We start from the raw sequence: 13,085 nt of genomic DNA on the forward strand, positions 1-13,085 counted from the left end.
TCTCTCTGCTCCCCAATATGTTGATGAATCATTTCCTCGTTCTGTTTAGATTGTAACTGCACTCCGTTACAAACGTTTCCATTGAGAAAGAAAACGTCGGGAACAGCCAATAGGTTCGGTGGGTTGAAAACGAGCCAATCACGATTAAATCCGCGCGCACCCAAATACTTCATAGGGGTGGCGCTCTAGCTCGAGCCTCGGAGAAAACTGTGGAGCGCACCGGAGTGACAGACCGATTCAGGACAACGTCTGTGTTTGTCACGTTGGGACATCTCTGTATTGAACAATAATTAAGCAGCAGATTATCAGCGGTGTCTGTCAATGCTGTTACACAGACAAGTTCATCAGCTCAGAGCTCACTGACTAGTGAGAAACTCCAATAAGGAGTGGATGGATGTTGCAAGACAGTTTACATCTGTTCTGGAGGAGCCTGCATTGGGGTAAGTCAAACGGGTTTACTCATTTATGTAACTCGTTTTCGACAAATCATAGATTGGAGGGTTACACGTAATTGTTACTTTCTGTTTATTTCTCATTTATATGTTTATTGGCCATTTATTAAACTAGCATATTATGAAGACCCTTGCGCACAGTATGACACATAAGTATATAGAGCTTTTAGAGGTTGCCCGCAATGATATAATGACATATAAAATGGGATCATTATTTTAATTTCAGATTGTACTGACTGCAGTGAGGCAACCGTCGCGTGAGTCAGAACTTGGAAAGAGTACATTAGGTACGAGGCACCGGGAGACAGGCGACAGATATGATGAAGGATATCTCCGGTCCGGAGTTTGAGATCGACGTGGAGAGTCTGGAGACCGAGAGCGACGACCAAGACCGTTCGGACTACAGCTCCTCTCTTCCCGGCGCAGGGTACGACGAGCCGGGGGCCAAGGGAGATGACAAGCCGCCGGGGACCACCAGCCCCGGGAACTGCGAACCGAGGAAGCTGAGCCGGACGCCGAAGTGTGCCCGCTGCAGGAACCACGGCGTGGTGTCGTGTCTGAAGGGGCATAAGCGGTTCTGCCGCTGGAGGGACTGCCAGTGTGCCAACTGTCTTCTGGTGGTGGAGAGACAGCGGGTCATGGCGGCTCAGGTGGCACTACGGAGACAACAAGCTACAGAGGTGTGTGTGGACCTTTCTAAAATCATATGCATTACTATTTTAAGGTGTGTGTGTTTTCGATTATTCGAGAGGGTGTAAAACTCCTTACTTTCACCAGGATTTTGGGGGGTAACAATTTTGGCAGTACTGTAGATCTCGATTTTCTTCATTGTACTTTTTTTTTTCTTTCAACCAGACAAATTGTGACATGTTCCTTAGTTTGTCTGTTTAGCATTGAAATGATACGACTGAGAGAGAAGTAGCACATTGTAATAAATACTATTTTTTAATGATCAAGTTTAGTTTTAGTTTATAAAGTTTATTTTATTTATTTTCACACCAATCAAAGTAACCTGTGGGGATGATAAACTCAGAATGGGTTTACAAGAAACCTTACCGTCATCTAAATTGTAAATTCACATCACTAAATAAATATAAGTACATGAAAATACATCTTGGTATTACTTTAAAAAAAATGTGACTCGTATTAAATAATAATTTGAAAACACCATAATATGGCCTCTGAAATAATGATTTGATATAATTAATTTGTTCTGTAATTTTATCAGGATAAAAAGGGAATTTGTGGGAAGCAGATTCCAGCGGAGAGAAGAGCTATTTACCAGAGACACATCAGACCATCAACCATGCTGGCTAAGAGCATTCTGGAAGGTACGGCGGTTCTATTATATTCTAGTCTATCCTATTATATTCTAGTCTATCCTATTATATTCTATCCTATCCTATCTTATTATATTCTAGTCTATCCTATTATATTCTAGTCTATCCTATTATATTCTATCCTATCCTATTATATTCTAGTCTAGTCTATCCTATTCTATTATATTGTTAAGTAAGGCAGTATGTCCTTTTTACTGGTAATGGTGTTACTGAATCAACTGGTGTTGTAGCCTATTTATCATCTCCTCTCCTCCATTAATACATAATGATAATCTCTATCATCTCCTCTCCTCCATTAATACATGATGATAATCTCTATCATCTCCTCTCCTCCATTAATACATAATGATAATCTCTATCACCTCTATCATCTCCTCTCCTCCATTAATACATAATGATCATCTCTATCACCTCTATCATCTCCTCTCCTCCCTTAATACATAATGATAATCTCTATCATCTCCTCTCCTCCATTAATACATAATGATAATCTCTATCATCTCTATCATCTCTATCATCTCCTCTCCTCCATTAATACATAATGATAATCTCTATCATCTCTATCACCTCTATCATCTCCTCTCCTCCATTAATACATAATGATCATCTCTATCACCTCTATCATCTCCTCTCCTCTATTAATACATAATGATAATCTCTATCATCTCCTCTCCTCCATTAATACATAATGATCATCTCTATCACCTCTATCATCTCCTCTCCTCCATTAATACATAATGATAATCTCTATCATCTCCTCTCCTCCATTAATACATAATGATAATCTCTATTATCTCCTCTCCTCCATTAATACATAATGATAATCTCTATCTCCTCTCCTCCATTAATACATAATGATAATCTCTATCATCTCCTCTCCTCCATTAATACATAATGATAATCTCTATCTCCTCTCCTCCATTAACACATAATGATAATCTCTATCATCTCCTCTCCTCCATTAATACATAATGATAATCTCTATCATCTCCTCTCCTCCATTAATACATAATGATAATCTCTATCATCTCCTCTCCTCCATTAATACATAATGATAATCTCTATCTCCTCTCCTCCATTAACACATAATGATAATCTCTATCTCCTCTCCTCCATTAATACATAATGATAATCTCTATCATCTCTATCATCTCCTCTCCTCCATTAATACATAATGATAATCTCTATCATCTCCTCTCCTCCATTAATACATAATGATAATCTCTATCTCCTCCCCTCCATTAACACATACTGATAATCTCTATCTCCTCCCCTCCATTAACACATAATGATAATCTCTATCATCTCTATCATCTCTATCATCTCTATCATCTCCTCTCCTCCATTAATACATAATGATAATCTCTATCTCCTCTCCTCCATTAATACATAATGATAATCTCTATCATCTCTATCATCTCCTCTCCTCCATTAATACATAATGATAATCTCTATCATCTCCTCTCCTCTATTAATACATCATGATAATCTCTATCATCTCCTCTCCTCCATTAATACATAATGATAATCTCTGTCATCTCTATCATCTCCTCTCCTCCATTAATACATAATGACAATCTCTATCATCTCTATCATCTCCTCTACTGCATTAATACATAATGATAATCTCTAATCTCTAGATCATCTCTATCATCTCCTCTCCACCATTAATACATAATGATAATCTCTATCTCCTCTCCTCCATTAATACATAATGATCATCTCTATCATCTCTATCATCTCCTCTCCTCCATTAATACATAATGATAATCTCTATCATCTCTATCATCTCCTCTCCTCCATTAATACATAATGATAATCTCTATCATCTCCTCTCCTCCATTAATACATAATGATAATCTCTATCTCCTCTCCTCTATTAATACATAATGATAATCTCTATCATCTCCTCTCCTCTATTAATACATAATGATAATCTCTATCATCTCTATCATCTCTATCATCTCTATCATCTCTATCATCTCCTCTCCTCTATTAATACATAATGACAATCTCTATCATCTCCTCTCCTCTATTAATACATAATGATAATCTCTATCATCTCTATCATCTCTATCATCTCCTCTCCTCTATTAATACATAATGATAATCTCTATCATCTCTATCATCTCTATCATCTCCTCTCCTCTATTAATACATAATGATAATCTCTATCATCTCCTCTCCTCTATTAATACATAATGATAATCTCTATCATCTCTATCATCTCTATCATCTCCTCTCCTCTATTAATACATAATGATAATCTCTATCATCTCTATCATCTCCTCTCCTCCATTAATACATAATGATAATCTCTATCATCTCCTCTCCTCCATTAATACATAATGATAATCTCTATCATCTCCTCTCCTCCATTAATACATAATGATAATCTCTATCTTCTCTATCATCTCCTCTCCTCTATTAATACATAATGATAATCTCTATCATCTCTATCATCTCCTCTCCTCTATTAATACATAATGATAATCTCTATCATCTCTATCATCTCCTCTCCTCTATTAATACATACTGATAATCTCTATCATCTCCTCTCCTCCATTAATACATAATGATAATCTCTATCATCTCCTCTTCTTCAATAATACATAATGATAATCTCTATCATCTCCTCTTCTTCAATAATACATAATGATAATCTCTATCATCTCCTCTCCTCCATTAACACATAATGATAATCTCTATCATCTCCTCTCCTCCATTAACACATAATGATCATCTCTATCATCTCCTCTTCTTCAATAATACATAATGATAATCTCTATCATCTCCTCTTCTTCAATAATACATAATGATAATCTCTATCATCTCCTCTCCTCCATTAACACATAATGATCATCTCTATCATCTCCTCTTCTTCAATAATACATAATGATAATCTCTATCATCTCCTCTCCTCCATTAATACATAATGATATTCTCTATCATCTCTATCATCTCTTCTCCTCCATTAATACATAATGATATTCTCTATCATCTCCTCTCCTCCATTAATACATAATGATAATCTCTATCATCTCCTCTCCTCTATTAATACATAATGATCATCTCTATCATCTCTTCTCCTCCATTAATACATAATGATAATCTCTGTTATAATGCTGTTGCTTCATCTTTCTCTTCTCTGTTATAATGATGTTGCTTCATCTTTCTCTTCTCTTTCCTTCTTGTAGTGTTTCTTGGATTTCTGTCCCTTTCCGTTTCAATTAAACCTCCTCCTCATTGCTCTGTGGACAGTTTAACTTCCGTAAGCACAGACCTGTTATGATATCCTTATTTTCTAGGTTTCAAATAAAAGTTAGCTGGCAGAATAAAATTGTAGATTTAAAAAATATAAATATTTTTGTCTAAGAGCAAAAAGAATACTTCCTGGTATACTAGTGTAGGTCAACCAAGCGTCAGACATATGAAAGGACATTTGTTAAATGTCTAAACTATTGATAAACCTTGATGATCCAATATGCCTAACTCCAGAATGTAACCTTGATATCATTTCATTCACTGCAATTAACACATCACATCAAGTCTAGCCCAGAATTAAATAGAATAGCATATTATATAGTATTATATTAGAATTGTATAGTATTATATTAGTATGATATAGTATCGCTATGTTATCTAACCTCCTCCCTGTCCTGTCTCCTCTCAGGGTACCGTCCGGTGCAGGGTGATCCGTACATGGGGGCCAGCCCCCCCCTCCCACCCCCCCTCAGCGACAGGATGAGGAAGAGGAGAGCGTTTGCTGACAAAGAGCTGGAGAGTGTCATGCTGGAGAGAGAGTACAAGGAGAGAGAGCTGCTAGAACCCTCCCAGGCTGCTACAGCCTCTCTGCTCTTCCCCAACAGTTTGGTCCGCCATGCTGCAGAGTACAAGTCCTACAAGACGGCCTACTCGGCCTCCGCCCCGGAGGAGCTTCACCACAACAACAAGGACCTCTGTCACTTCCTGTCGCCCAGCTGTGTGGACCTCTCCCTGCAGTACTCCGCCGGCCCCGGCAACATGGAGCTCATCTCCTCCAATGTCTCCGTGGCGACCACCTACCGCCAGTACCCTCTGACCTCTCCTCTGACCTCTCCTCTGACCTCTCCACGGGGGTTTATGGTGTGGCCGCGTGGCCCCTCCCTTCTGTACCAGCAGTGCCTGCTCAACGCCACGGCCGTCCAGAACATGAAGCCAGGTGCGGCCTGGGAGCCCAGAATGATTGCCGCCGCCGCAGAGAGCCTGCCGCCCGACCTCGACGCCATGGCAACCGCCACCCCCACTTCGGCCACCAAGCTGAAGGGTTCGAGATTTGCAGCGGGCCTCCCCGAGGGTTCTGAACCCCAGCTGCAGGATTGCCCCGCACAGTCCCAGGCCCCTCTCACCCAGGGGGGGCACTGCAAACGATCAGCCTTCTCTCCGCCGAAGAGAGGCTTCGGACAGGCCTTCCCCCCTAGTACACCTCACCTCCAACCTCACTCCCAGCCTCACCCTTACCACCCTAGCCACGAACATGTCGTGAACAAGCTGAGCAAGGACAGTGCCAAACACACACTATCCATGAAGCTCAACTCTTTTCACTCACTCATCCAGCAGACACTGAGTGAGAAGGCTAGGGACGGGGCTGGAGAGAGAGAGAGGGCTAGGGCTGAGGTAGGAGCTGGGGCTGGGGAGAGAGCTGGGACTGGGGCCGGGGTCGAGCTCCGGGGCCCCTACTGTAAAGAACTGCTGGAGGAAGCAGCCAGAAAGTACCGTGAAGGACCTTCTAAGGACTTCTACAGTTTCAAAGATTCTGATAGATGCAGCAAGGAGTTTCTGGCTACGTCAGCTGGAACCAAGGTGGTGTCCAGCGAGTCCCTGTCCTTCTCTGTCGAGGCCATTCTGAAGAGACCGTCACCTGCTATGAATAGGGCTTCACAGTAATAACAGTCTATCTGATGAACAGGGACCAAAAACCTACCTGCCAATTTGTGATACCTTGGCCCGTTTTTCTGCTTTGAGGTCTCCGTTATCGGCTAAATAATTACTATTTTGCACAAAGCCTGAATTTAGACTGACCCACTGGTCTACAGATGGACCAACCATTTGCCGAACTACCCTGTGGACAATCCGTTTTTGACATGGGCACACACACACACGCACACAACCACTCGACCACTCACATACAGACACGCGCACACACACACACACACACACACACACACACACACACACACACACACACACACACACACACACACACACACACACACACACACACACACACACACACACACACACACACACACACACACACACACACACACACACACACACACACACACACACACACACACACACACACACACACAGTTAGATGCATGTGTCTGCTGACACTGTGCTTGCTGTTGTAATAACTCTCAGTACAGAAACAGTTCAACCAGTAATGGACATGTTTATATGGATGTTATATTTTATACCAGCATAAATGTAAATCTCTTTATGGTGTAGAGTATTTAAATGTATCACTTTAAATGTTGCCATGTAATGTGTCAATAAACTTTATAAAGAGTCAACCCCTATTGTATTAGGTTTGGTTTGTCATTATATAGTGTGGTAACATCACATTTGATTTATTTTAACCCTATTGAGTTATCACTTAACACTCATTTGATTTATTAACACTATTGTTACATTAAATGACCTATGTGTTATGGCCTTAAAGTGTGAACAGTCACAAGAGCTGAACGTAAAATAATATACGAATACGAGGAGGTTTTCTATATGAACAGAACACTACTGGTGTTATACGAGGAGGTTTTCTATATGAACAGAAAACCATTTTATTTTTATTTATTTATTTTATGTCACCTTTATTTAACCAGGTAGGCCAGTTGAGAACAAGTTCTCATTTACAACTGCGACCTGGCCAAGATAAAGCATAGCAGTTCGACACATACAACAACACAGATTTACACATGGAATAAACAAATATAGAGTCAATAATACAGTAGAAAAAGTCTATATACAGTGTGCGCAAATAAGGTAGGATAAGGGAGGTAAGGCAATAAATAGGCCATGGTGGCGAAGTAATTACAATATAGCAATTAAACACTGGAATGGTAGATGTGCAGAAGATGAATTTGCGAGTAGAGATACTGGGGTACAAAGGAGCAAGATAAATAAATAAATACAGTATGGGGATGAGGTAGGTAGTTGGATGGGCTATTTACAGGTGCAGTGAACTGTGAGCTGCTATGACAGCTGGTGCTTAAAGCTAGTGAGGGAGATATGAGTCTCCAGCCTGCATTTTAGTCATGGCAATTTGAAATCACAGAGATACCGTGACGAGATCCTGAGTTCCATTGTCGCGCCATTCATCTATCACTATCACCTCATGTTTAAGCATGATAATGCACGGCCCCATGTCGCAAGGATCTGTACACAATTCCTGGAAGCTAAACATGTCCCAGTTCTTCCATGGCCTGCGTACTCACCAGACATATCACCCATTGAGCAAGTTTGGGATGCTCTGGATCGAGGTGTACGACAGCGTGTTCCAGTTCCCAGAAATATCCAGCAACTTCGCACGGCCATTGAAGAGGAGTGGGACAGCATTCCACAGGCCACAGTCAACAGCCTGATCAACTCTATGTGAAGGAGATTAGTCGCGCTACATGAGGCAAATGGTGGTCACACCTGATACTGACTGGTTTTCTATTCAGACCCCTACTTGTTTTAAGGTATCTGTGACCAACAGATGCATATCTGTATTCCCAGTCATGTGAAATCCATAGATTAGGGCCTAGTTCATTCATTTCAGTTGACTGATTTCCTTATGAACTGTAACTCAGTCAAATATTTTAAAGTATTGCATGTTGCGTTTATATTTTTATTCAGTGAAAATGTTTGATGATGTCATTGTGTTTATTTTGTAAAGTGTATCATTCTTTTTATCATCTATTTTATATGGAACTTTATATTGTGAACCAGCATCAGTGACAACTTTAGCTTGGTCTTTAATCAGTGACACCATTAGCTTGGCCTTTAATCAATAACACCTTTAACTTGGTATTTAATCAATAACACCTTTAACTTGGCCTTTAATCAGTGACACCTTTAACTTGGCCATTAATCAGTGACACCTTTAACTTGGCCTTTAATCAGTGACACCTTTAGCTTGGCCTTTAATCAATAACACCTTTAACTTGGCCTTTAATCAGTGACACCTTTAACTTGGCCTTTAATCAGTGACACATTTAGCTTGGCCTTTAATCAATAAAACCTTTAACTTGGCCTTTAATCAATAACACCTTTAACTTGGTATTTAATCAATAACACCTTTAACTTGGCCTTTAATAAGTGACACTTTTAACTTGGCCTTTAATCAATGACACCTTTAACTTGGCCTTTAATCAGTGACACCTTTAGCTTGGTCTTTAATCAATAACACCTTTAACTTGGCCTTTAATCAATAACACCTTTAACTTGGTATTTAATCAATAACACCTTTAACTTGGCCATTAATCAGTGACACCTTTAACTTGGCCTTTAATCAATAACACCTTTAACTTGGTATTTAATCAATAACACCTTTAACTTGGTATTTAATCAATAACACCTTTAACTTGGCCTTTAATCAGTGACACCTTTAACTTGGCCTTTAATCAATAACACCTTTAACTTGGTATTTAATCAATAACACCTTTAACTTGGCCTTTAATCAGTGACGCCTTTAACTTGGCCATTAATCAGTGACACCTTTAACTTGGCCTTTAATCAATGATGCCTTTAACTTGGCCTTTAATCAGTGACACCTTTAACTTGGCCTTTAATCAGTGACACCTTTAACTTGGCCATTAATCAGTGACACCTTTAACTTGGCCTTTAATCAATGAGACCTTTAACTTGGCCTTTAATCAATGATGCCTTTAACTTGGCCTTTAATCAGTGAGACCTTTAACTTGGCCTTTAATCAATAACACCTTTAACTTGGTATTTAATCAATAACACCTTTAACTTGGCCTTTAATCAGTGACACCTTTAACTTGGCCATTAATCAGTGACACCTTTAACTTGGCCTTTAATCAGTGACACCTTTAGCTTGGCCTTTAATCAATAACACCTTTAACTTGGCCTTTAATCAGTGACACCTTTAACTTGGCCTTTAATCAGTGACACATTTAGCTTGGCCTTTAATCAATAAAACCTTTAACTTGGCCTTTAATCAATAACACCTTTAACTTGGTATTTAATCAATAACACCTTTAACTTGGCCTTTAATCAGTGACACTTTTAACTTGGCCTTTAATCAATGACACCTTTAACTTGGCCTTTAATCAGTGACACCTTTAGCTTGGTCTTTAATCAATAACACCTTTAACTTGGCCTTTAATCAATAACACCTTTAACTTGGTATTTAATCAATAACACCTTTAACTTGGCCATTAATCAGTGACACCTTTAACTTGGCCTTTAATCAATAACACCTTTAACTTGGTATTTAATCAATAACACCTTTAACTTGGTATTTAATCAATAACACCTTTAACTTGGCCTTTAATCAGTGACACCTTTAACTTGGCCTTTAATCAATAACACCTTTAACTTGGTATTTAATCAATAACACCTTTAACTTGGCCTTTAATCAGTGACGCCTTTAACTTGGCCATTAATCAGTGACACCTTTAACTTGGCCTTTAATCAATGATGCCTTTAACTTGGCCTTTAATCAGTGACACCTTTAACTTGGCCTTTAATCAGTGACACCTTTAACTTGGCCATTAATCAATGAGACCTTTAACTTGGCCTTTAATCAATGATGCCTTTGTGTTTTATGTTCTTTGATAACATTTGATCTCTTATTGCCGTGCTTGTTTTTTCATTTAATTTGTTTTAAGTATGTTGCAATTTTAAATGCACTTCAAATGACTTGCCTAGTTAAAAAGGTTAAATCATTTAATAAAGTTTGAATTGAAGTTTGATTTAACTGATGATTGTATGAATGTAGACTCCATTAATTTTATCATTCTCATTAAGACAATTAATTAATGTATGAACTAAGTTATAGGCCTACTAAATACATGTTTAGAGTAGAATGCGTGCTAAACTGAACCGGGCGTGATATCAGTACAATCCAGGCTGTATCACATCCGGCCGTGATTGGGAGTCTCATAGGGCGGCGCACAATTGGCCCAGAGCCGTCCGGGTTTGGTCGGGGTAGGCCGTCATTGTAAATAAGAATTTGTTCTTAACTGACTTACTGTTACGCACGCCTCTGAGAAGAGGGAACGCAACTCCCTGCTACAACCCAACTCTCTGTGAAGTGCAAGAGGTATGAACTGTAGGTGGGAGAAAGGACGACAAAGGCAGAATTTACCGTTTACTAGGATTTATTTCCTACACAGTAATATGGGGAAAAGGGGCTGGACGGAACCAAAGCAAAGAAAGTAAATATCAAAACTTCCCCCTTTCCTATCTAACCTGCCTACCCACTACTTACCTATCTTAGCACCACCTGGTGCCCTAACCAAAATACAGGGGGTGGTCCGCCCAGGTCTTACCTAGTGTGCCTAGATAATGAATATACTACGGGTATACAGTGGGGAGAACAAGTATTTGATACACTGCCGATTTTGCAGGTTTTCCTACTTACAAAGCATGTAGAGGTCTGTAATTTGTATCATAGGTACACTTCAACTGTGAGAGACGGAATCTAAAACAAAAATCCAGAAAATCACATTGTATGATTTTTAAATAATTAATTTGCATTTTATTGCATGACATAAGTATTTGATCACCTACCAACCAGTAAGAATTCTGGCTCTCACAGACCTGTTAGTTTTTCTTTAAGAAGCACTCCTGTTCTCCACTCATTACCTGTATTAACTGCACCTGTTTGAACTCGTTACCTGTATAAAAGACACCTGTCCACACACAATCAAACAGATTCCAACCTCTCCACAATGGCCAAGACCAGAGAGCTGTGTAAGGACATCAGGGATAAAATTGTAGACCTGCACAAGGCTGGGATGGGCTATAGGACAATAGGCAAGCAGCTTGGTGAGAAGGAAACAACTGTTGGCGCAATTATTAGAAAATGGAAGAAGTTCAAGATGACGGTCAATCACCCTCGGTCTGGGGCTCCATGCAAGATTTCACCTCGTGGGGCATCAATGATCATGAGGAAGGTGAGGGATCAGCCCAGAACTACACGGCAGGACCTGGTCAATGACCTGAAGAGAGCTGGGACCACAGTCTCAAAGAAAACCATTAGTAACACACTACGCCGTCATGGATTAAAATCCTGCAGCGCACGCAAGGTCCCCCTGCTTAAGCCAGTGCATGTCCAGGCCTGTCTGAAGTTTGCCAATGACCATCTGGATGATCCAGAGGAGGAATGGGAGAAGGTCATGTGGTCTGATGAGACAAAAATAGAGCTTTTTGGTCTAACTCCACTCGCCGTGTTTGGAGGAAGAAGAAGTATGAGTACAACCCCAAGAACACCATCCCAACCGTGAAGCATGGAGGTGGAAACATCATTCTTTGGGGATGCTTTTCTGCAAAGGGGACAGGACGACTGCACCGTATTGAGGGGAGGATGGATGGGGCCATGTATCGCGAGATCTTGGCCAACAACCTCCTTCCCTCAGTAAGAGCATTGAAGATGGGTCGTGGCTGGGTCTTCCAGCATGACAACGACACAAAGCACACAGCCATGGCAACTAAGGAGTGGCTCCGTAAGAAGCATCTCAAGGTCCTGGAGTGGCCTAGCCAGTCTCCAGACCTGAACCCAATAGAAAATCTTTGGAGGGAGCTGAAAGTCCGTATTGCCCAGCGACAGCCCCGAAACCTGAAGGATCTGGAGAAGATTTGTAGGGAGGAGTGGGCCAAAATCCCTGCTGCAGTGTGTGCAAACCTGGTCAAGAACTACAGGAAACGTATGATCTCTGTAATTGCAAACAAAGGTTTCTGTACCAAATATTAAGTTCTGCTTTTCTGATGTATCAAATACTTATGTCATGCAATAAAATGCAAATTAATTACTTAAAAATCATACAATGTGATTTTCTGGATTTTTGTTTTAGATTCCGTCTCTCATAGTTGAAGTGTACCTATGATAAAAATTACAGACCTCTACATGCTTTGTAAGTAGGAAAACCTGCAAAATCGGCAGTGTATCAAATACTTGTTCTCCCCACTGTATGTATGCCCGCGGGCCTCTTGCCTAAACACTCCCAAAGTGCCTTTCCCTCCCCCCCTGGGAACAAATGAAACAGAATAATTATTAACAATATCACAAACACTTTAC

General features: G+C 40.1%; 1 protein-coding gene across 1 annotated transcript; it reads left to right on the forward strand.

Annotated features, from left to right (window-relative positions):
- Positions 1 to 213: 213 nt before the first annotated feature.
- Positions 214 to 7,350, forward strand: LOC139545077 (doublesex- and mab-3-related transcription factor 2-like). The gene is made up of 4 exons (XM_071352460.1): positions 214 to 440; positions 679 to 1,132; positions 1,681 to 1,783; positions 5,466 to 7,350. Exons 2-4 carry the CDS (start codon positions 770 to 772, stop codon positions 6,716 to 6,718), a joined length of 1,719 nt encoding a protein of 572 aa, XP_071208561.1. The 5' UTR covers positions 214 to 440; positions 679 to 769; the 3' UTR covers positions 6,719 to 7,350.
- The last annotated feature ends 5,735 nt before the right edge of the window (positions 7,351 to 13,085 follow it).

This window comes from Salvelinus alpinus, chromosome 19, assembly GCF_045679555.1.
Source record: "Salvelinus alpinus chromosome 19, SLU_Salpinus.1, whole genome shotgun sequence".
NCBI lineage: Eukaryota > Metazoa > Chordata > Actinopteri > Salmoniformes > Salmonidae > Salvelinus > Salvelinus alpinus.